Source organism: Antedon bifida, chromosome 6 (genome assembly GCF_963402885.1).
Source record: "Antedon bifida chromosome 6, ecAntBifi1.1, whole genome shotgun sequence".
Lineage (NCBI taxonomy): Eukaryota > Metazoa > Echinodermata > Crinoidea > Comatulida > Antedonidae > Antedon > Antedon bifida.
In genome coordinates this window covers 25,676,192-25,703,590 of record NC_136231.1, presented here as the reverse complement: position 1 = coordinate 25,703,590, position 27,399 = coordinate 25,676,192, and the positions used below count along the sequence as shown (strand labels likewise).

At 30.8% G+C, this 27,399-nt stretch overlaps 1 protein-coding gene across 9 annotated transcripts in view; it reads left to right on the top strand.

The window, feature by feature from the left end:
• The window catches only part of LOC144844223 (receptor-type tyrosine-protein phosphatase F-like), an 88,904-nt gene that overhangs the window by 8,477 nt on the left and 53,028 nt on the right, over positions 1-27,399 (top strand). For all 9 annotated transcript variants that reach the window (XM_078701009.1, XM_078701013.1, XM_078701011.1 and 6 more), the window contains exons 2-3: positions 11,903-12,057; positions 21,410-21,685. In XM_078701009.1, the coding sequence (XP_078557135.1) occupies positions 11,985-12,057; positions 21,410-21,685 (349 nt within the window). In that variant the 5' untranslated portion in view covers positions 11,903-11,984. The remainder of the gene's footprint in view (positions 1-11,902; positions 12,058-21,409; positions 21,686-27,399) is intronic.

Here is a 27,399-nt window from a genome sequence, read left to right as displayed (position 1 = left end):
GAAGCCATGATGCATAAATTCATAATTATTCAATCTGATTTTTTCAATTAGAGATGTAGAGAGATTCACTCAGGGATTTTAAAGGGCAAAGTCAGGCAGACTAACTTGGGTCATTTTGTTAATTTAGAATATTTGTTGTGTCGTTAAGCCTGATGTTTACGTCACATGACAACAGACAGATACTACAGTATGAGTGTATTGTAAACATTAAAATTATCTAAGTATTAACTGATAGTGATGATATAATTGATTTTTACAGAAGTAGTAATATATCTTGATCTAAAGAATTATTTAATAATAATAAACTGATTGCAGGAAATATTATATTTTTCAATAGAATATTCATATTGATTAATTGTATCATAATTTAATTAATTTTAATTAATAATAGTACCATTTAAATTAAATAAAACTACAGCTAGTTTTACATACTATGGTAGAGTGTGTGCTGTATGTCTATTTGGTGCCTAGCTTACCTGGATAAAACGACATTGGCCTATTCTCTCCGAGAAGAGAGCTACAGTACAACTCGGATATAAAAAATTTATGAAATGCTCCTGTCTGATAATTGATTGACAGGTATTGTATGTGTGGGCGTGGCTTAGTGTAGGAGTTGATTGTTATAATATTTGTGATTGATGCTTTAATTTGACTTTCATTTCACCTCTACATTACGTTTTGTTCTCATTATTTAAACATTATTTATCATTTTATTATTGTTTACTTTAGGTATAGTAGTTATTATTATCTGATGTACGTGCATTTTTGGCCAAACCATTTATGTGTCATCAGTTATAAACTTTAGTATCATTAACAACAGGATTATAAATAAAATTAGGGGTTTTTTCTACTATAGAAACTACAGATACAAATTAAAACGGTAGCAGGACTTACAGTACAATCTTTCCTGGCGGCTAATTAATTGTTGTTTATTGAAATGTTTCTTTTGTCTCAAACTGTTCTTAATGGATATTAAATACTGATAATATTGTTGCCATTATGCTACTGTAGGCCTACTACTGTACAGCAGCTGTATGCCTTCCATTGTTCAAAACAATAATTCTTGAAATATATTTATTGTTAAAATATCAGGCTCTTATGTCGGTAAATATTTTTAAATTCAGAAATATACATTTTTTACATTCAATTGCTGGTTCTAATGTTGATTTCATTTCCATGCAGATCACTTTCTTTCTATTGTATAAACAGTTTTGATTATAAATATTGAATAGTTATATCCATAATATTAATAAGATACCATGGATTATAGCAAACATATGTAGATTATATATGCTGTAGATTATGCACCAACCAGATGGCTTTATTAATGGCCCCTTAAAACAAGCCAATTAAAAATCAGAAAAAAATGGTTAGGAATTTCACATTTACATTGAAACGCTTGATACTAATAGTAAAAAAGTTTGAGATTGGAATTGAAATATTCTAGGGAGTAGGCGTTTCTATAATTGATTACTGATCATTAACTAATGACTGATTATTCACATTCTATTTATTATTGAATATACTTGTGATTTATGATTGTTTCTAGTAGTAATGGTTTATTTATATAATTTCTTTACTTAATAACAGTAGTTTTTTTTGTGGCCAACTTTACTTTGAGAATGTAAAGCCTTGCCACTATCAAACTTTATGTGTCAAAAAATATGATGTGCCCAAATATGGAAATGATGATGTCATATCACTACCATATTTGACCATATCACTACCATATTTGACCATATCACTACCATGGACACACCATGTCACATAAAGTAGACAAGGCTTAAGACTGACAAAACATTTTTACTGGATCTGTTCATGGAGTAGATCTGCTAATATGTTTGATTATTAATTTTTAAAATGAATAATTATAGAATAATAAATTCAGATGACAAATATCAAACCATATGGTTGTAATGGTTCTTTCAACTCATTAATTGATGATGCAAGAGTACTTGGAAATCATGTTAAATGCAATTTTACTTTATTTCTGGAATAGAATAATATTATTAACAATTGAAAACTAATAAATTGGTTGTTTGTTTCAAATAGAAAGAAATCAGAGGAGTTTCAATTCCCTAGAAACGACGACGCAATATACACGCTGTTGAAAATGTTGGCAAACAAACATGTCTCTCAATGCTCTCTTAATTTGCTAACTCGCTTCCAATATTGACTCAATTGGGTTTTTAATGTGTTTGTTCACTGGTTTCAATTTACATTCATCTTTATTTACAATTTCCATTGTAGCTGGTGAAAATCGGCTTGATTTGATTAGATCTTGGTACATTAGGATTGGATGCTACATTGTATAGGGTGGATAATGAAGAAAGGGGCGAATGACACAAAAACAATACTACTCTACTGTACTGTAGCAAGTTGCTTTAAGCAGTCTACCAAGTGCTTAAATTACTTGGATTAACTGCCATAGGCCTTTTCTCCTCTGAAGGGAGAGCATAACACACAAAGTAACAACTTTAAACATCCCTCCAAGATAGTGGTATCATCCATGATCATTTTTCTGGTTTGTGCAATCTTAGGGTGGGTGATGTGAAAATGAAAGGCTTCAAAGTAGCCCAGGTAGTATGTCCTGCATGGTACAGGTACTGTACCTCACCCAGCAGAAGCCAGTAAAAGCAAGCAATGTGTGGCTTAATTCATTATAAATAATCATCAAAACTTGTTCAGATTTGATATAGGAAGTTGTTGAGGATCTATACAAGGGCATAGATTAAATCTATCAACTTTCTTGATTACTTGCCCATCCTATTACATTGGTTTTTAATTCTGTCTTCATTGCAAATTCAGAAGTTTTGATTAGATGTAGTATTAGCAGTATTCAGGTAGGAAGGTCAAACATACGTAATTACTACTATTGGTTGTGGGATTTCTGTAGTTCATATTAATTAATAAATAACCAATCGAGGATGTACTATTGTATATTAGTAACCAATCAAGGATGTGCTATTGTGTATTGAGGTTTAAACAAAGACGTGGAATAGTGATCTGGTTGGGTGTTTTGAAGCAGTTCAGAAACCTAGCCTTGAAGTGGAGTGGGTTCACAAACAATTGTACATTTTAACGAGTTTTTTATATTTGTATGTTTCGCATTGAACTCAATTGGAACAGGTGTTGTTGTGATACTGGGTCTGATGTTCACTTTGTTACAATGTATAATGGATGTGTTAATGTTGTTTATTTAGTAATTTAATATCATGAATTGTTGCCTAATGTCTTTATTGTTGTGTTGTATGGAACAGGGTGTGGTCACACAATTCCAAGGTGTTCTAGTTTTATTCAGCCTAATTCAAGAATAAATTTTAGTTTAAAAGAATATTAAGACATTGTATAGCATCAAATTAAGTGAACATGTGTTGGTTGTATGGAACAGGGTGTGGTCACACATTTCCAAGGTCATTTCACCCAGTCTAATTAAAGAATGGATTTTAGTTTTAAAATAATATTAACACATTATATAGCATCAAATTAAGTGAACAGGTCTTGGTTGTATGGAACAGGGTGTGGTCATACATTTCTAAGTTGTTTTATTTTAATTTCACCCAGCTTAAAAGAATATAGATAAGACATTGTGTAGCGTTGAATTAAGAGAACATATTGGTTGTTTGGAACAGGGTGTAGTCACACATTTCCAAGCGTTGAATTAAGAGAACATGTCTGTGAGAAAAAAAAGACTTGGATGAGGATTTGTGATGGGATTAGAACAGTGGGAGACTAAACGGCACTTAAGGTTACATGTTGATATCATTACGCATGTGAAGCACCTAAAATGAATCAAATAGATAGGTTTTTATTTTGTTATGTAAATAGAGGTAGACTATACTACTAGAATATTGGAATTCACAAGTTTAATTGGTCATTCTTTCTATGGTATTTAGCATTCATTTGTTTGGTTTATATTCAGGTGGCTTAATCCTGATGAATCCATACTGTATTGACTGGTAACCCATTGGCACCAACTCCTCAATATCATTGTCTTTGCACTTAGGCTAGCTCCCTTCTGACAGACAATTCCTTTCATTTTGTTTAAGCCTTAATGGTCAGGTGCCCCTTGGTCTTTAAAGCCCCTTTGATAATCACACAAGCCTAGCCTACAGTTCTTCATGCACTGTTCACCATTTTGATAACTCTATAGTCACTGAATAAAGGTTAATTTGACACCAATGCATCAGAAATATATTCAGATTTGCTGTACAGTTTCTCCTGTTTACACTCATCAAGGTCATATTATTTATTATTATTATACTTTTGATTTTATCATTAATCATTGAAAGTCATAAGACATGGAGTTAATCACCTAGCTATCATATTTCAACATAAATGGACTTTTTGTGATTTATATTTCAGTATGATGTTAAAACCATTTATAATAAATGATGTGCAGATTTAATCTTGCAGCTTGTATGAGCAATTTTATTTTTATGACGATACTAAAAGTAATAATTTAATACTGTACATTAGTTAAATTGTATTTCTCTTCAATTTAAGACTGATTATAAATTTTATTCAATAAACGTCAAGCTACGGAAAAATAACAAGTTCAGTGCATTTTTTTTTTGAGAAATAAAATTAAACTTTATTCCTCTTCTCATCTGAAGCATGAAATTACAGAATAACGTAAATATATTATTCATTTAAATTCATAAAATTTATGGTTATTAAAGATATTATTATTATTTAAATTATTTAAGAAACCTATACATTATTAATGTAACTGGAACCAACTTTTGTAATCTGGCCCAAAAAAAGTTTTCTTCCCTTCTGTTCAATCAATTAAGACTTTCTTTATACTTAACTTCTTTGAAATGATTTTCTGTTTTGATAATATTTCAGAATTTGTTTAATGTAGTGTTGACTCCATAACTTTATCTTTTATGTAGTGTACCTTCAAGTTACTCCTTCAGGCCAAACCAGAGATATAATACCACATCAAAGTAACCCGTGAAAATACAGTATACAAAGAGATAAATATCTCGTGGACCAGAGGGTTTTATACCCATGAGAATGGTGTAGTTCTTTAGGGAAAAAGGGGCTTAGTTTAAGTAGGGAGAGACCCAGCTGGCTAGGCCTAGCTTCTTTAAACTTAAGTATATAGTAATTCTATACATTTCTATTTTCTCTTTGCTCCTTCACTTAAGTCATTTTAAATTACTTGAACAATACACTACAAAGCATTTTGTTTGGTAGTGAAACCGAAACACCTTTGGATAACTGCCATTTAGTATAGTGTTAGGACATTAGAGCATTGTATTATATACTACTACTGTATACAAAATGGCAGCAGTGTTTACAACATAAGAGCATACAGTACTGTACTTTCACTTTTATTTTACTGAAGAGTATAAAGATGAAATAAATGAATAGACTAGTCTATTACGTGATTAGCTTACCTGGATGAACCGACATAGGCCTTTTCCCCTTCAAGGGGAGAACATAACTGAAAAGTAAAAATTTCTTCCTGAACTCCCCTGCAAGACAGTGGCATCGCCCATGATAATTTGGTTGTTTACTTTCAAACTTCAAACAATCTTATTGGTTTCCCATTAAAAAAGTGTATCAAACACATTGTAAAGCTGCAGTACTTTATGTTGAATATTCAGTTATAAAGTCGGCTTGAACATTGACTTCATTGTACTGTACTTACATTTTAATATTTACATGTACAGTTGAAATTGTTTTGTACCTTATTTAATAGCTACTTGATATTGATAATCAATATTATAGTTTTTACTTTTTAGTTTAAAGTTTGAACAATAAGGTTAAATAGAGTTTACAACAGTGAGCTTGATGTGTTTTTTATAATTCAGCGTTCGTGTATTATTGTATAAAGACGTAAAACCCTTAATGAATAGAGATCTACTGTGCTTATCCTTTTCAAAATATCGGGTGTTTTAAAGTCAAATCCTCTAGCTTATGCTTAGTATTATGAGTAAGCCAGTGAAGATAAGTTGTTCTTGATTTAACATTCTGCTGGACTTTAACATAATCTCTGTGCAACTTTGGCCATGTTATTTTCACATAATATAAAGTTTGTGTAAAAACAAGCCATGTTTTTTTTGTTATTATGAATATGTTTGATAAAAAGTTCACACCAAACATTTGATTTAAATTGCCTGACTATAGATTGAAGAAACATTGAATACACACACACAGTAGCTTGGTGTTTAATATGCTTGCCTTTCAATCCTAAGGTCCAGGGTTCAATCCTGACCTAGTGCCAGGGTTGTAACTCACAACTCTTTCAACTCCACTCCCTAAGCCTCAAATGAGACTTAGTTTATAAGCACGATAAAATAAATAGTCTATCCATCCTTTAATTGTTGTACATGTACAGTTTGTCTTTTGTTTTTTATGTCTATATTAAATCACCTTGTAGAAAATATTAAGTGAAACAGTATTGTACAAATATACATTAAGCGTACTGTAACATTCACAGTAGCCGTGTTATTGAACATTTATCCAACAGGATTATCGCAATAGTCTTGACATTTTGTTAGGATTACAACTATAGTGATTGACCTTTCATTGACCTCTCTCGGTCTTGAAAGTGCCAATAGGGATAACTTTGATTGAGTATTTTTGAGTCCCATGTTGTTTGATGTGTTGCCCTCCACTTGTGATACAGAAACTCAACCAAAAATCCACTTGTCATTAATATTATTCAATGATGCAAACATAATTGAATTTGTCCAAAATAGAAACATTTTTACCGAATCATGTAACTGATTTGAGCAGATTACTTAGAATGATAGCTTTTCTTGCTGTTAAAATTGTTGCTTTCCCCCCTTTAGAATTCCTCAGCACATTTTACAGGTAGTGTTCGTTCTCATACTCTGGTCCCCATTAGTGGCAGTAGCCTGTTAGGGCTTAAGCTGTCAGTATTAACACCTCCTGTGAGATTGCTTAATTTCCTACTCTTGTGATAATAAGATCATGATTACCCTCTCCCATCCTGTTATGCATGATTTTAATTTCTGTGGTAATTATAAAAACGAAACATCTGAGGTGTCAACTAAAACATTCATCAGAAGATGCTATTTAGGGATTGATGCTACTGTATTACACAATTTAAATACTGTACAGGGAATTACTATAGTTTAGGAAGATGGGAAAACTTAGTATTTAGAAACAAAAACCTAAATTAGTAAATCATGTGTTTAAATTCGCGGTTTCTAATTCGAAATCCATGGTTTTCTGGTTTTAAGACCCATTTGCCATCTTCCCTATTATGCCCAGTGAGAGGTACGTAAAAGATCACAACATCTATCCATTTCTTGCCATTGCTTCTGCCTCTGTCCGTGATTCCCATCCCATTTCCCTTCTTTCCTGTTTATTTGTTGTTTCCACGTCGTCTATTTCTATTTTTCCTTCTGGTTTCCATGTCAGTGCAATCCTACTGTTTTCTGCTCTGGTTTCCTTAGGGTCACATGTCCGAGCCATTGTCATCTCCTCAAATTGATTTCATAGCCGATGTCACCAACAATGAAATATCCTTCCTTCAAAATTATTGATCCCATATTTGTTACTCTGTGTCTAAAGTATCAATAGTTTTACAAAAAAGTGTGATGTGCCCAAATATGATAGTAATGGTAGTGATATGACATCATCATGTATATATGGGCACATCACATTTTTTTTTTGTCACATAAAGTTTAATAGTGTAGACAGAGCTTTAGAAAGGTGTAATTAATGTATAAATGCAGGAGTTTAAAATATGTTTAAAATATAAATATATATATTTTCTTAAATAGGTTCATCTGTCATCATATGACACAATATATCTTTCAACCCCTACACTGTTTAGGCAAGAACATAAACAGAATAAGTGAGCGGAAGTCTGGGTTGTGACAGAGTGGGCGGATACTTTAGAAACAGTGAAAGAAAATGATTAAAACAATATTCATATCATCTTGTAATAATTTGATTTGTGAAATCAATTGGTTTGATTAGGCTATTTAGCTATAACTATTTTTTTCAAAAGTGGATTATAACATGATCCATATTCCTGATTTTATATTAATAATAAAAAGTTCTATATATAATTTCACAACCAATTCTTTGCGCACATACATTTCAACGTGCATGTGACGTAACATTTGCGCAGATAACCTAACTCATCCTGGTAACAACGAGTTCAAATCTTGTTAACATTTTGTTTATACACGACATAAAGGTAAAGAAAAATATTACAAAAAAAAAAGGTAAAATTACAAATTTTAGAAATTGACTGATGCAATGTATGAATACATTGTTGATGTCAATCAATGTCAAATACATCAATAAAGCAATGTCTGTATTAATTAACAATGTATTTAGTTCACTTTGGGTTCATGTCCATCAAGATGGTTACGCCTTAAAGGCCACGTCTATCAAGTAATGATACAATACTTGTTATCCTGCGTTAGGAGGGGCTCAGACCTTTATACACCTGTCTTTACAACCTTTATGTTAAGACACCAGACTTCTGTTTAATAATAATATTTACATTGGTTTAAAAAAATGTTATTCTACTACTAGAAGACAAAAACTAATGTGCAAGTGGGCGTTAAAATGTATTAACTATTACCTAGCATTTTCTATATACAGTAAGTAGGTAAAGTAAACTTGTATTATGTGATAACATAAACTCACATCCCCATAATTCTCTGTATGGTTTAAGTGTAAAGCTCTGTCTACTGTACACTCTCAAACTTTATTTTTAAAAAAATGGGATGTGCCCATATATGGACATGATGATGTCATATCACTGCCATATTTAGGCATATTACTACCATATTTGGGCACATCACACTTTTTTGTCAAACTAGTTTGATAGTGTAGACAGAACTTAGATTGAAATGATATGATTATATTATCATAAAGAATACTTGACTTGATTTAAACCCTTCAAATCTGCAGTGAAATATTTTATACTGCAAGTTTAGTACAGTACTCTCTCTTAGCACAATATTTACAGCTCATCATTAAACAAAGTGATATGATTTTTATGATTGTGAGTCCTTTAATGTTATATAAGTATAATATGTAGGCCTAAATTATTGAAGATATAAAACACCATTATGTAATACAGTATGTTGATGTATTGAGTTGGAATATGATTTGATATTATACCTTATTTTATTGTGCAAACAATTGACTGTACTTTGAAATGATAAATGACTGCATTGTGCTATCAGGGTATGTAATCAAAAAGGGTGATATAAGCCTGCCAAAACATACACGCATCGATATAGAGCTCTTCAACTGATAATGGCACTTTGTCTTGCCATAGGTACCCACTTAATCAACCTATAGGCACTCGCCAATGAATCATGCCACTGTCGATAATATCGCCGGACACGACGATCTTTCGTTGCTGAAATATGTACAATGTAATAGAACGCTGTGTAAATATATTACCCTTGACAGACTTGTTGGAGACTTGATTTAGCTCTATAAACTTTACTAATCCTATGTACTCTATGGGTTGTTTAAAGATTGTGCCCTTTTTATAAGTGTTATTTTTTTAGCCTAACTACTGTAGGTACCATGGTTCTCATTTAAGCAATGGTTGTAATGTTTTAAGGCGCTTTAGGATTACCATAAAAAAAATTCTAAAGTAACCATGTCATAATAACATGAAACTAAAAGAGTCTCCTGTCAACAGAACTATTTATTCCAACAACAAAAAACCACATGTATGATAATACAATACAGTAATGCACCAATATTGTGCCAGCAGGACTGACCCTAATTCACACTAGCAAAATAGCAATTGGCTAGTAGTAGTAGATTCATGCCTGATATGCAACTTTCTATAAACTGGCTAGTTGTATTTGTACCACAACAAAAATTTATAAACCAAATAAAATTTACTTTAATGCAATATTTGTACAGCATCATTGTCTGCTAAATCTACTTTGAAATGTTTATTCATTACATTCCATCTTTTTTGTAGACCCCAGTTATTTGATACGGTTAGACAAACCACTCCACCCTCAACAAATGTACCAGTTATTACCGTGTAAACATACTTTTATTTTAAACTAAAATTTGCAAGTTTAAGATTACAGTGTAAACATACACAGTAGATGACGATTTAATTTTTTAAATACTTTTTATACAATATTTTTACTCAAATGTATTGTTTTAATTGCAGTGTGAATGTGTGCTTTTAATAAAAAATGTAAAAGTTTAAATTACACTGTGAACAAGATGATGTCCATTGTCTTGTTACTAAAATGTGTGAGTTTAAATGACAGTGTGAACATACTGTAGATGACATCCAATTTTCTTTAATAAAATGTGTGAGTTTAAATGACAGTGTGAACATACTGTAGATGACGTCCAATTTGTTTAATAAAATGTGTGAGTTTTAAATTACAGTGTGAACATACTGTAGATGACGTCCAATTTGTTTAATAAAATGTGTGAGTTTTAAATTACAGTGTGAACGTGCATGATGTCCATTGCCTTTTAAAATACTCAATGTACAGTTTTAATTACAGTGTGAACGTGCATGATGTCCATTGTCTTTTAAAATACTCAATGTACAGTTTTAATTACAGTGTGAACGTGCATGATGTCCATTGTCTTTTAAAATACTCAATGTACAGTTTTAATTACAGTGTGAACGTGCATGATGTCCATTGCCTTTTAAAATACTCAATGTACAGTTTTAATTACAGTGTGAACGTGCATGATGTCCATTGCCTTTTAAAATACTCAATGTACAGTTTTAATTACAGTGTGAACGTGCATGATGTCCATTGCCTTTTAAAATACTCAATGTACAGTTTTAATTACAGTGTGAACGTGCATGATGTCCATTGCCTTTTAAAATACTCAATGTACAGTTTTAATTACAGTGTGAACGTGCATGATATCCATTGTCTTTTTTCCTTTATGTTCAGCCATTAATCATTGTTATATCTTCATCTATGGAGACAGCTTTCTACTAGATAACATTTAATGTTTTTGTAGTAAATTGTCTTGAAAAAGAATATCGAGACATACAGTATGAATATTTACTATGTATTGTTACTGTGATATTGTTAAACAATAACATAATATTATAATACATTTTTATTATTCTAATAAAAAATGAAATAATGGAAGTAAAGAATTTAAGAATGAAATTGTGTTTGTGTTACGGTTTATTTTTACTTTTAATAATTTTTTTTTTATTTCGAAAAAAACCCAGATTGATTAAAAAAAAGCTTAAACATTTTTTTAAGTAATTTGAATATGTACAAGTAAGCAAAAAAATATGTGCTACAGTATTTAACTGTTTGTAAATTACAGAAGTAAAAAAAATATGGATACTTGTTGTTCAATAGATTGCATTTTAATAAATGATTTAATCATAATACAGTAAAAATTCATTTAAATTTTAAAAGAAAAATGATTATATTGTAGAGAAATAGATATCATTTTACTGTTGACGATGTCGATAATCAGCTTGAATCTAGTCTAACGCCGCTGACAGTGTTGACTTTTAATGTTGACTCTAAAAATCTATAATCATCATATTCTTACTTAGTTTCGCATTTCCATGTTGTTTCACTTAGCCTCCTACCAGTTTACGCGAAATGGGAGCTGAGGTCAAAGGTAACATCTCAGCCTTTATCTCAGATAGCCGGAGGACGTTGAAATATGTGGAACTCATGAAATTACTCTGAAAATATGCATAAATGCGTGTAAAATACTCGACCGAAATAAAAATACTTTGTTAATTCTGGTGCATTATCTATGCATGTTTTACAAGACTCTGTTGTAAATATCGTAGAATTTTATACATGTGTTGTCGTGATGTAAAACTATTTTAGAATATTTGAGTCTAAGTCTTGGCAATGTTATAAATTTGTATGCTAATGGTGGTATACACATTCTTTTCATCTTACAGGATTCAATATAGAAGTTGTATAGAGCCGTGTTCACACAAGAACAGATTGATCTTTAAATAGTCAACTTAGTGTAAGGCAGCAATGGACCACTTCTATTCATTATCCATTGTCTACCTGTTCCTATTGTCTTGCCTTGTTGCAATTAACAATGCAGGTGAGTCTCTATTGTCTTGTGTTAGTAATATTCAACCACAATATAATAATAGTTATTTTACCAGTAAAAAAAGTAAACAACACCAATGAAAAATCACACAACCATTTTAATAATTTTCACATAAACATATCAACCGCTCCGGTTTTTCTCATGTTTTCCTTCTTTTGTAAACACATACAGTCATCTCTCTCAATACCATTAGGGGCTGGCCTAATGTGTCCAGTTTTCTGGAAAGTATTCAGAATGCGTTTTTAATGGTAAAATGGTCCTAAAAAAATATTTTCCAGTTTTCAAAGAAAGAGAGAGAGAAAGAGTTGACTGTATAAAGCTATGAAGTTAAAGTATAAAAAAGTTGTAAACAAAGTTTTCTCAGCGTGATGTTGTTCAATTACTGTTAATTATTACTGTAATTATGGTAAATTTTACACCGACTTGCTTTGACGCCTATCAGAATGAAATTGAGCCGGAAAAAAAGAAGAATTTGTTGACGAGAAGAACTGTCATGCATAATACAATTATAAATGAATGCTAGTGAAAATCTCGAAGGAGTGAATATCAGCGTGATTTAAAATTCATTTTGAATAAATTTATGAAGGCAATCATAAAGATTTTATTTCTATTGAAGATGGCTTTATTTCCACAATCTTTTGTTATTCACTTCCTCAGCTTTTCCTTTGCAAATCTGTACTACTTTACATATCACCATTTACTCCAGTAATTTCTTTGTTAAGCTCAGTCTACACTATCAGTATTAAACTAGTTTGACAAAAAAAAGTGTGATGTGCCCAATTATGGTAGTCACATCACACATTTGTTGTCACATAAAGTTTGATAGTGTATACAGAGCTTTGCATGTTGAATGAATTCTCAACTATGCTTTAGTGTATTAAATCTACATACTAATTTCTAAATGAGTTATTTTCTTTGTTTAAAGATTCTTCATTGTATTATGTTCAATTTAGTTAATCAATTTATTATGTAAAAAAAATAGAAATATATACATAATTTAAGAAACATCGATAAAAAACTTAAAACTAGAAGATAAAACGTCTTTTCACGTTAGTCCCTTAAAGAAAAACAAGACATGGCGATCAAAATATTAAACTCTGTCATGAACTCTTGGGAAAAGATCGGTATAGGAGGACGAGTAATTCCTCTGCATCAAGAAATTCAACATTTGGCAGTGAGCATGCTCATAAGGTTTCACGATACTGAAAAATATAAATATGAGAATTAATTTCTATACAAATTAATTTTGGAATCTTTTATTTTGACTTCCTCATTACAATATTGATTAATTCATATTTATTAAAATTTACCAGCATTTCCTCCACAATATTCAAATATATTAATATTTACCAAGCCCAAAAGCTGAGTAAGCCCAATATTCCGATATTAAAAATCTTTACATTAGCAATAATATACATTATTATGCGCCAAGCCTGTTTGATGGCTGTAGTTTGTACGTGATGTGCAGTATCCAAGGCTACACTAAGTCTTGTTCAAACACTATAGGCGTCATTGATGAAGAAAGCAAATTACATTGTTTCTCATTGAGATACTCTCATGACATTTTAAAAAGCTTATTCTTATGAAATATATCGAATAAGAAATGAAATTCAAGAGATAATAAATTGTTTGCGCTTTCTTTTTTGTTGACCAATCTATTTTAATGACACCCTATAGGATTCGAACAGAACTCCATGGAGAATAGAGGGCAATGGTGAACCGTAATGACGTCATTAAAAATTGACAAGTTGGGTATAGACGGTAAAATTGGATAATAATATTAATTTGCATATAGAGCATTTCCAACAATCATTGCTCGTGGCGCTGTGGACTGTTAACATTTTCAACTAAATGATTCTCTAAAGTCATGTCAGTGTGCAGGTAGTTATAGCACTCTCTTGTCTGTCCATGACAGTGGCTGTGCGTGAACTAGTACACCTGGGTAACCCTCTACTCGTCTTGAAAGATGTACTAGGTTCTTTAAAGTGCACATGAGCATTTAGTGTACACTGGAACCATGCGTGAGTCAAAGCTATGGCTATGTACATTTAAAAAGTTAGAAAATCTGAATATGGTTACTGTATTTATATCAATATGTTTTGTGGTAATAAAATGCTTTACACAGCTGAAGTCTAGTCATGCAGTTACATCCAGCTTTTGCTGTCAGCATGTAAAATTTATTTCATTTAGGTGTCCAGATTTGGTCATCTAATTCCGCATGGTCCCTTTGGGGATGTTAGACTAGCTGACAGCTAGGTCATAATGGCGTGTCGAACTAATGAAGCCGAGATTGATGCAAGAAGTCTTGTAGTTTAAAGTAGCATCATACTTTGGTAATTACATGAGTGAGAATATTTCTTAAGAAATTGATAGATTTCACTTGTTTCGTTTAGTGAATGTCCAAATTGCGTACAGAATATCATAACATTATATAAAGATTAAACTGAGAATAAGATTTGACTTGATAATCTTTTATTTAGGCCTGGTAGGCAACATGTAACGCCACTCACTTATTACACCCTTTTAAACTTAACTATAAATTGTGAAAATAGCTGCTTATCCAATGACTACTGTATATTATTTACATTCAGTAGGTAGTGTAGGCAAATATTCTATTTTTAAAATAGTGTGTCTTTTAATAATAGTTCGTGCACTACTACTCCTATCCTACCAGTAATTTACCAATAAATAATACCTTTGATAAAAATCAGTACTTGTATCATTACGTTTGAAATTTAATTGAAACTATATAATTAATCAAACAGTGTACAAATTGGTAATAAAAACAAAGTATGCCCTTCAACATTAGTGGAATAATTGAACGCTTTAGGAGATATGCTTATCAGATGGAAGCCTATAAATGAAATTCTATTAGGAAGTTTCTTGAACTAATATAATCGTTCAATCCATACCATCATGAATATATTAGAACGTAATTGGTTTATGTTGGTATTTAGACTTCAATAATTATTATTATGATTAGAGTTTAGTTTGTCTAAACTTCTCATGCTGACGTCTGTATGCATTACTACAGTAGTCGAACTATGAGTCCACAAATATTTTGATACATTTATGGCACCATTCCTTTAAGTCTGGTAATTAATAGGATATAAGAAGTAAGCAGCAGAAGTAATATTACAAGGACAAAAAAGTTGGAAAACGCAAAATGAAATCAGTTCATGTGTTTATTTGTTAAATGTAATTGTTACTTCTATTAATTCGTCATTGTACTGTATAGTGCATGTTCACATGTCTTGAGTTGCTCATGAGTACATGTTCAAAATGTCTTAGGTTGCTCATGAGTACATGTTCACATGCATTGAGTTTCTCATGAGCACATGTTCACATGCATTGAGTTTCTCATGAATACATGTTTACATGTCTTGGGTTGCTCATGAGTACATGTTTACATGTCTTGGGTTGCTCATGAGTACATGTTCAAAATGTCTTAGGTTGCTCATGAGTACATGTTCACATGCATTGAGTTTCTCATGAGCACATGTTCACATGCATTGAGTTTCTCATGAATACATGTTCACATGTCGTGAGTTGCTCATGAGTACATGTTCTACTCGCGGGAGCATGTTTCACTTGCGTGCCTGAACATAAACAAACCCCAAGAGCAAAAAGATGTGTTATCTTCACAATCTAGTATGTTTTTCCTGGTTTCCATTTTAATTCTGTATCTGCTTTACAACAGAATTATGAACATTGCTACAGTAATTGTTAGCCTAATTTATTTCTTGTGCAATGCTCTAAGACAACCTGAAAAAAAAAACATTGTATAAATACTACATGGCCCACTTATTGATTGAATTTAAGGTATTGGCAAAATTGGATAAAAAAATAATAGATTACGAAGTCTTTACTGTTAGAAAATTATCTTAAGATTAATTACATCTAACTAACTATTAATTTACACGAATTATTGGTAACTTTTCTATCAATAATTAATGTACATTTCCCATAAACTAAATGGAACAACCCATGAAATGAGCTGAAAGAAAATGTTATACAGAACATCTCATTATCATCTGTAAAGTACCAATCTTATACAGATGCATGTTCACACATAATAATACAATCCTACACAGTAAAACTAATCAGATGCATGTTCACACATTATAATACAATCCTACACAGTAAAACTAATCAGAGATATTATGTTCACACATAATAAAATACTAAAATTATATTTGCGTTCAATAGTCTTAAATTTACATTAAAATTCTTGAAAATTTGATGAGGAAAATGATTATGATTATCCATATTTCATGTCCATATTCTTATTTTATAATGAGCTCATCACGCTGGAAATAAGTTACATTAAGTTGGAATTTTTGGCAATACAAATAAATGAAGATGTTACAAAGGAGTGTCAAGACATGGGCGAAATGTTTGAAATTTGTTGAGGAAAACGGATAATAATATACTAATGTATGTTGAACATTCAACCAGCATAAGTGTTTGCTTAATGCGTCACATGGTTCGATGAGAATCAATCGGATAACAAAACCTAGTAGAATGTTCTAAAAAAAAGGGAAAATATCGGTGAGGTGCAGAACAATGTAGCAAAATGTCAATAGTACTAGGGTAATATTCACTTCATTAGCCACAACATCTGAGATCTAACCGATGTAAAGAGTCGCAATTGGCAATCAATTGACGCTCAGGCAAACTCTTCCACTCGTTTACTCAACAATAAAGGTGTGTATTTATTGCATGATGCTGTTAATTGGAGCGTTACAATCGCTTGGCAGGTACATCAACTATTTTCATGTTTTTCATCATCATTGTTCATGAATCGCTCCAACTACTGTTGATGCCCTAAATCTACCTTAAAAGTATTAAGCTCTGTCTACACTATCAAACTTTACGTGAAAAAATGTCATGTGCTTATATATGCACATGATGATGTCATATCACTACCATATTTGGGCATATCACTACCATATTTGGGCATATTACTTCCATAACACATTTTTTTGGTAAAACTAGTTTGATAGTATAGGGCTTTACACTTGCTCGAACAGCAGCAGGTTTCAATCTCAGAAGAGCTACTGAGCTACAGTATATGCTTGATATGATTACAATATCTATTCAAGAAGATATTTTTGCTTATTTGTAATTAATAACATGCTACTAATATGTCACTACTCAAGAAAGAGCAAAACCTATTTTAGTTTTCTTTGTTATGACACAATAATTCTACTATCTTACCGTCTCTGGCTATGTTCAAGCTACTGTGGAATTATGGCGTCATATTCCCACTTTACTGTTAACTGTATTTTGGGATTTTCCTTTGTTTGTCTCACTTTTTGTCTCTTTAATAAGAATAATGCATAATTATGTTAAAGGCAGAAACTATAATACCAGATTATTTTAATACTAACATTTTATTTTTTATTATCAGACAAAACTATTTCAATCAGAATATTAGAAAATTCTAAAATATAATTATCTTTAGTAATTTCCAAACAAAAATATTTATAAAAAAAAAAAGTAAAATAATATTTGCTTAGATTTTGCTTGTGGGCAAATCAATTAGGAAAATAAATATTGTTCCATTATGATTTTAACAAATGAGTTGCAGAAGCCTGCAGTGACGAACATGATAAATATTTCTTACCTTAAACCTTGTATTTTGTAAACTCTCTCTTCTAGTTAATGTCATATGTTCATAATGTGGTTTCTATGTTCTTTGCCTAGCAACGAATATCATTCCTAATAAGAACATTGTAATGTTCTATTTGAATGTCATATCAGGTGTTAGCATCTTAACCCCTCTCTGAGACGACCAGCTTGAACATTAAGTATGTGCAAAGATAACGAAAAGTTCATAATCAAATTCCTCCTGGCATTGTTCAGTGAAGGTCGCACGAAACCAAACTCAATTCAACGACTAAATGAGACTAAATTGAGTGTGTTTATAATATAATTAAAACAATCTTCTCGTTAAAACTATCTGTCATTCAAAGAAGCAGCGCAAAAAATATATCTAGAAAAGAACGTTAGAAAGCAGAATTTTCTTAATATACAAGTATGCCATCAGATAGTTTTATTGGTTTCTATGTATACATCTATATCAAAGTTCTTTTAAATGTATCTAACAATATTAATTTGAAAGTTAAGCCTTCTCTCTGCTGACTAATATATCAATAGCTTGTTGTACATTATCTTAAATCTAAGTTAAGCAATGTGATTAAAGATGCTTTACTGGAATAATTCAACATGCAAAACTACATCATTTAGATGAAATATTAAACATATAAAAAAATTGTTAAAGAATCAAATTAAAATTTCTATCTATTGTGTGAAAAATAGGTTTGTGTGGATTTTCTGGAGTCTATCGGGACATAGATGAGAAACCTCCACTTGATTGGTTTGTAGACGTGCACGTACGATGGCGATGTTCATGTTCCTTAAGCTCTGTCTACAGTATCAAACTGTATGTGACAAAAAAATGTGATGTCCCCATATATGGACATGATGATGTCATATCACTACCATATTTGGGCATATCACTACCGTATTTGGGCACATCACACTTTTTTTGTCAAAATAGTTTGATAGTGTAGACAGAGCTTTAGTTGTCACAGATTTGTCTCATACAGTACAATTAAAAGGCCCCTGCTTTACTCAAGTTCGCTTTTTGATTGCAGGTCAAATTTAGGTCATTCTATAAAGAGGATCATGTTTAAAAAAATGGAATAAATGTTTGATTATATAAACAAATCTTGACTACGCATCATCAGATTACAAGTGATATCTATTAAGCTCAAAGCCGATACTGGATATGTCTTATTTTGAAAATCATTGAATTTTAATCTTTATGTTTATATTAATATTTTTTCATTTCATATTTTAAAAAATGATAGAAACAATTAATTATATTTTAAGTTTATTATTAGTCTATTTCGTGCCCAGCTTACATGGATAAACCATCAATAGCCCTATCTCTCTGAAATGAGGATACATTTACAGTTGAGCATCCCTATCTTTCAACATAATTTATTTTCTGTGAAAGGTTTTGAAATGGTGGTGAGAGTGCATGAGGAATTGAGCAGTACATGAGTTTGGGTGTAGGGAAGGACCGAGGGAAGTGCTTGAGAGGGTAAAGGGTGCCTATGATTTGTTAACTATAGTATCAATATGATTATATGGCAACTTTCCATATCTACAATTAGTGTCGTGCACAGTAGGTGGTATGATAGTTGTTAAATGTTATCGCACAAAGGAAATGTCAAAAGAACACACAAGGCAATTCATCAAAAGAACACACCTTAGCATACATATGCTTCAGCCGCATTATTTGTCATTTTCTTTCAACTGCAATACCCAAGGTGAATGAGTTGAATACTATCATGTCTCAATGTTTTTAATCTGATGGGTTGCATGACAAAAAGGGTATTATGAAAGCATAGCTACGAGCTTAGTTACACGTCATGTTAAATATTAGCTTACCATGGTCAAACAAACAGCCTAAGTCGTAACGCTTTTTTAAATTCAACCTATACATTTCTTAAAACTGTTGACATTGTGAAATTCAGAAGACAACAAAACAAAATGGGTGTTCCGTGATGTTTATTTTGTAGTGTATAGTTGACTAAATACTTTGGTGTTTAATGTTGTGAAGAGAAAAGTAGAAAAGTTCATTTAATACAAAAATGTTGATAATATTGTAGACTACTGGTAGAATGGCTTAGGGTGGAAATTGTACCACTTTAACAGTTTCTTGGTTGAGGTACCTTACTTGGTTTTTGTGAATTTTTAAATACCGAAAATTGCGTCAACGAATAAACACAAAAGAAACCCCCCACATTCGTTTATCTGATAGTCGCATACATTTCACAATCGGGATGAAAGATTAACGCTTATGTACAGGACTACAGTATATGCAATTCTTTACAATATCATAATTCATATCATAATGCTAACATCATAAGGGTCCAGAAGTACACAGTTTTTGTGTTTAAGTGCTTTGCATACAATGTTATCGCAATACCAGACTTATTCATCATTACTAAGTAACCGTCTTATATGTTAAATGAAGTTCATTGGTTTTTAAAAATAGTATGTGTGTGTATACATTGATATGATTGATGCAAGTTTTTAATGTGTTAATGTTGACATTTTTTCATCTTATTTCTTTGATGAAAAATGAACCAACTGTCTGTACAGTACAATCTTACTGAAATAAGAGTAAAATAATAATTTATTGATAATTAAATTATTTAAAAAATCAATAAGCACTAATAGTAAAATGCTATGCTACTGCTTATTTACAGAAGGTTCAAAATACAGAATGATATGCTGATGATTTAGCTATTTAAATGTTCTAATTTGTAATAAATATATCTGTCATTTTTTTTTTCTTAGTATTCAGTACATTTAGATTGATTTTAAAGATGTATTGGTTATTAAAAATCAACTTCTGAACTTAGGATATAAGTCAGAGTTGGAAGGTATACAATAATATGTAGGAGGTTCAGTTATTAAAAGAAATGATTGCCGTGTATGTGATACTGAGCCAATTGGTGCTGTGCTTGTCCTGGTATGATTTCATCAAGGCCTGACAAAGACAATTTAATCGTAGCGGCAGGCTAGCCTCTAAGCCTTTGATCATCACCGTCCCTTATTTCACCCGATTCCATTCATCCCTGCTGTGCTTCTAAATTCCACTTATCTAAAGTCACTTCGTTCGCCTTGGATTAAAAGAATCACCGGATGCGTTGACAACTGGATGGCCATATAAATCTCTGTTGGACATAGGTTTTCTTATTGCTTGCTATTTTCATGGGCCATGATCTAAAAATAGACCACCTGGCGTACATGGCCACACTCTGCGAGTAATTTTGAAGAAACTAGGCTAGAGTAATTGCTATGGGCAGATGCAATGAAGCAATACTAAAAACAGACCCATAGGCCATGAAAAATGGCACCCACACTTATCTTAATTTAAAATAGACCACACAAGGACTTTTTGGTAAAAAAAAACGGCAAAAAAACAATAATGAAGGATAAAACAAAGATTGTGTATTATAAAGGGGTGGCTCCAGGATTTTTAATAATTATAAAAAAATAATAAAAAGACAAATCATGATTATATTTGTAACTGTCAAAAGGGGTAGCACGCGTGCCCAAACTAAACTTCTGAATCCACTCGTTTATTCTATCATTATTAATATAATATCATTACCCCTATAAAGAATATAAATTTTGTATCGTATATAAATGAAATCTTAAGTCTCTTATTCTTTCAGAAGATAGAATCTGTATATTACTGGCTATATTCTTTAACATACAAACCTTCAATTTAATTTTAATAACTTTATGGTTACAGAAATACCGGTGATCACAACGGCACTACGTGATGAATCTGTCATGGAAGGTTCGACTATCATTTTTATATGCGAAGCCACTGGCGCCACCGAGTTTTCTTGGTCCAAGAACTCAAAGAAAGCTACCAACGACCGTTACGAAATAAAAGCGTTGACTGGTGGGTCACTGTTGAGAATTTACCGAATTCGTAATCCGAGAGATCAAGCAGAGTTTAAATGTACTGCTAGCAACGAAGAAGGGTCGGTTACAACCAGTGCTACGTTAACAATTTATGCAGGTAAGTTTTACAGGGAATAAAACCTCAAAATATATTTAGACAATGGAAATATATGATTTTATTTATGTATACCGAATTGAAAAGAAAAACGCAACAAGGGCCTTCATTATGAGTCTATAGTACAGTATTTTGGAAAGTTTTAAAATTATTAAAATTATAATATCGATTATAACAGAATAAAAAAAATTATCTTATAAACAAATCAAAAGCAATGTTTTTTGGCATAAAAATGAAAAAAAAAACCAGTTGGCATTAATTTTTTTTTGTCAAGCTGTTGGGGACTGTTTTTAAATATTAATTGGCATTCCTATTCACTGACTAATAAGTTATGCATTGTTATTGTGGCTGAAACATGCAGAAAGAAACTGTATATCACAGATCACATACAGTAGGCACACATAAACAAAGTGGTAACAAAAGTTACCACAACAGAAATAGGGCAATAACCTTCAATTCAACTATTACAAAAGTAAAATAATTTGGGCTAATAATACCATAATTAAAAAAAAATATTTGTGATTTTAAATTTTCGTTTTCCTTATTATTACCAAATATAGTAATAAATGTAATACATAAAAAGTATCACTGATTTAATTTTAGTTATTAATATATGAAATTACTGTATAGCAAATTGGTTTTAAGAATTTTTTTATAGAAAAAACAATTTAATACATACCGACGACAGGGAATTTGATCTTAATGAGAAAATTGAATTAGCGAATAACAAGATAAAACAACGGCATGCTTAGGGTTGTTGACAAATCAATGATAAGCAAGGGTATTGGTGCGTATTAACATACACACAAGCAAAATCAATTCTTTCATATTACATTATATTAATGATCGCATTAGTGCAAGTTTAATATCCATCTTCTAGTCAATTATCCTCTATTTGTTGTTGTAATTGCTTGATTATATTTAGTTCACTACCGTACAGTACTTGGTTAAACATTAATACTGTTCAGGGTACCAGCGATTTTTTTGTTGCGCCATAAATTGAGTAAAACAAATCTCTTCCCCCACAAATAAAGAAAGCCCACAAAAATGTGTAACCTATTCAATAATATGATGGAATGAATGGAAAGAAGGAAAACATTTTTGATTGGTTCGTCGTCTCCTTGGTTACTCTACTTTCAGCATGTTAGTGGATGTTTTTTTTTCAACTCTGTTGCCTGTGCATTGAATAAATAAAGAAAAAATTACACTATTTCTGATACAAGCTTTATTCATTTCAGTACTTTAATGTCAAATATTTTAGTAATTTACAAAAAAATGTCAATTTGTATTGCGATTACTGTATATTTACAATTTACATCTATACAATCACAATTTTAAAAACATTAACAATATTTTTATTGATATGTATATTGGATACATGTGGATAAAACGGTATTTATTTGTCAAAAAATCATGCATGCTATAAAATTGATGTTTTACTTTAATAAATAATATTCATATTTTATGGTCAATCTTAAATGTTCATTGTTAGTGTGCATTTCTTTAACAATTTCTTTCAATCCATTTTACAATTCACTGCACAAGTCATGACATTTGCTATGGATGTTTTATGCAGGTATTTTTCCAAGAATAATTTCAATTTTAATCATATCCAAGTATTATCACATGGATTTCCATTATATTATTTACAGTGTATACTTTAATAGTCTTTTTCACAGACTCTGTGTCTCTGTGTCTTGTATACTTTAGGCAATCTTAAGTGTTTCAACGGTTATATTTTACGTATGCCTCTTTAAATTATTAAACATTAACAATTAGATACCGACAGCAATGTAACTAATTGTACAACATGTAGAAGTAAAAATAAAATGCTAGCGGAAATATTTAATTTGGAATCTTGACAATTATCGAATTTGAACTGCACCTGGTATTAAAGTCTGTAGCTGTTCAGTCGTTTGGAAACGTTGAAGCAAGTCTTGATTCCAATTGAGGATGTTTCTTTTCTATAATCAACTGGTATTTAGCGTAGCGGAATAAATAGAAACAAAATCAATTCTGTAATTAAACAACAGATTGATGTGAATCGTTGAATAGTAATTGAGGTCGTTAGCTTCTTGAATTTACCTTTTATTCATCGGCAGGATTTACAATTTTATATGGTTCTTTACTTGTTATCTTATATAATGCATACTAAGTGCCATCCTTATACTCTGCATACGGAGCATGCTCAGTGTATGACAGTTTAGCATGTTTTTAGAAGGACTGTAAAAGAAGAAAAAGACCATGTAACGATATATTAGTAAAAACCTTGATTATACACACTTTTCAATTAAGCTACCTGTTTTCTTTTCTTCTCAAACATTTTCTCTTTCCATGTTGTTAGTCATTATAGTCTATTTCATGCCTAGCTTACCTGGATAAACCAACATTGGCATATTCTCTCCGAGAAGAGAGGTACAACTCGAATATATAAAATATATATATTTTTCTCTTTGCTCCATCACTTTAAATTAATAGTAGTTCAGTTTTCTCACCAGTCCCTCTTTTTGTTTGTACAGTAACTTTGTAATTTTATTATTGTTTATTTATTACGTTAAACAACACTTTTTTCATTTTCCTCCTTTTTTTGTGTTTTCCTTCCCTTTTTTTGTGTTTTCTTCCTTTTGTTCTGTTTTCCACCTTTTTTTCTGTTTTCCTTTTTTTCTTTTTCCCCCTTTCCATGTCGTCTACCTCTTTTTCTTACCACTTTCATATCTTTTCATTGCAATGAATCACTCACTCTCTCTAATGGGAGATTTGGCTTTTGGTCAGAATGTATTATGCTGTATTGCATCAGACCATTTTGAATTTTTATAGCCAGCTAATAATGCAACATAATAGCTGTAATATTTGTGATGGATTGTAATGTGGATATAAAAATTCCAGTGTTATTAATACCGACTGTAAACTTTGAATAAATAAAAACCAAGACCTTTCTAAAGCTCTGTCTACACTATCAAAATAGTTCTGACAAAAAAAGTGTGATGTACCCAAAATGGTAGTGCTATTCCCAAATATGGTATCATCATGTCCATATGTGGGCACATCAAATGTTTTTTGTCAGATCCAAGTTTGTGTAGATGGAATAAATATTGGTAAACAATTTATTTTTTACTTATAAGATTTCAATTGTACTTCTATATTATTTTTTGTTTGAATTTTAAAAAAAAAACTGTACACAATATTCAATTTATTAATTTCTGTACATGTTTTTTATCTAGTATTTTATCAAAGTAATAAATAATTCATCATAAAAAATGTACTTCATCTCTATAGTCAAAATTTAGTGATCTTCAATATACTAGAAAGACCGATCACCATGGATACGTGTCACATTAAGGAAAGTCATTAAAATAATGAGGAAACTAATAAAGTAATTGATTATTTAAAAAAAACGACAGCAACGCTACGAAACCTAGGATCGATAATTTAACACCTCATATTGAGTCAGATATAGATGCGCTTTATTGATACACATTGTGAGCAGAACAAAAGAAAAGCTATTAATCTTCATAAGAACAAAATATAAGCATTGGAAATTAGATGAGATTCTCTTCGTATTTATTGTAGTAATACTATTAAATATAGAATAAGAGTACATCATGTGACCTGTAATTTAATAAGATGAAAGATAACACATGATTACTGTATGAAATTTAGGTAAAATTAGACAGTGGGATTATAATTGAATTGCATTGTTTTACATCTTGTATCTGAAGTTTAATGGGTGCGATTATACTTGAGCTTATAAAGTCATGATACATAGAACAAAATAAAATTTTTTTAATTAGCACTCAATCTCTCAAGCCTATTCTGGATAGAATATTGTTTTTTGATTGATTTATTTATTTTATTTATTCAATATTCTTGTATTATATAATAAAGAAAATTTATTTTATTATTTCTGACCTATATTTTACTTATAGAATTCATATAATAAAGAAAATTTAGTTTTTATTATTTCTGACCTATATTTTACTTATAAAATCCATACTTTTAATACAATTTGTTCACAAATTCAAGGTCACAATGATGAAACATAACAATAGAACCATGCTCGTCACAGTTCACACTAATTATTTCTGAAATTTTCATTAGCAATTTATGCCTATTATTTATATTATCTGACCTTGAAATTGTTGGCTTTTAAATTTGTTAAATATAACACTAGAGGTTACCATAATATTACTGTATCTATTATTATATACTGTAGCTTTAAAATCTAATTTAAAAGCACTTGATTTTACAATTTGTAGGCCATGGCCCTGTTCCCCTCCCCTATTCGTAATTAAAAACTAATAGTGAATAAGATACAGTAAATTCTATGTGTACAAATAACCTGCTTAACCAATCATCAGGCTTCATGATTACATTATGTAAATTTTATTGAATAAAATTATTGATTTCTTCTTCCATTCTGATATTGATAATTATATCATAATATTGATTGTGTAATACCAATTTGATAAAGTCTAAATTGAATTGATGTAATATGATCGCAACATACCAGTAATTGCAATATGTTACTGCAGTGATATTTTGATTGGCAGAATAAAACAATAAATCATATTCTAAACATCCCATCAGCGCATTCACATGTTTATTTATTCAAGATCAAGTTTATTATTAGGTGCTGTCTAAGGGCCTGTTCAGACCTACAGAGTTATGCTATAGGTGCTGTCTTTTGTTATGTGAATGAGGTTTAGCCACTGAAACTAGGTTAATACGGAGGGATCACATTGGTAGATTTAATTACATGGTGAGAAGCCTGTAACCAATCAGTTCATTGAAATTAAAGGGTTAAACTAATAAAGGTTAAGCTAATGATTATTTTATGACAAGACTCCTCCAATTATCGACCATTTATTATAGGAGAATGCTTGCAATAGTAATATTAGTTAGCTTGAAAAAAAAAGAGAAGTCAATCAAAATACTAAATTGGATTTATACACAACAGAGGGATTACAAATATTGAAATTAAAAAAGTATATTAATATCTGAGTGTTTTTATATAAATATTAAATAACAGAAAAATAATATTTATTACTTACCAGGATGTGAATAAATTGTTTATGAAATTTAGGTCATGAAAACAATTTTGAAAGGTCGTAAAAGGTCATTGATTGTGATGTTCTGAACATTAATTTTATTCAAGTTTACAATTTCAGATTTATGTTACATATTGTTGATATATGGTTCTGCCTTTTGTAGCTTGCTAGTACATTTGAACTTGGTAAAATAATACTATGAAAATAGTTCCTTGTTGTTATAAATAATTTAAAATTATAGCTACAAAAACAAGCCATTTCAATGACCTGTTTTGGATAATCATAATTTCCATTTTTTTGCAGTGATTTATTAAAAAAAAAACTTTCCAAAAAATCCTTGTTGCTACTTAATCCTAATCCTGCTCTAACCCATACAAGATCATTCAAAATCTTTTAAATAAACTATCGGATTTGGTTTCGTTATCTTTTACTAAATCAACTCGGTAGCGTTGAAATGAAATAAAGGACGGGTTTAGTTTGGGTCAAGGAAAACAGAATTAGAAAACAACATACAATTGTTTTCGCAATTGTTTACTTACGAAATTAACCCATTTTCTGATAGCGCAGCATAATCTATGATTTTAAAATCTAAACATAATTGATTTTATGTACTGTATGTCTGAAGTGGTCAGGTTTGGTGATTATCATAACTGTATCCCTTCATTTATA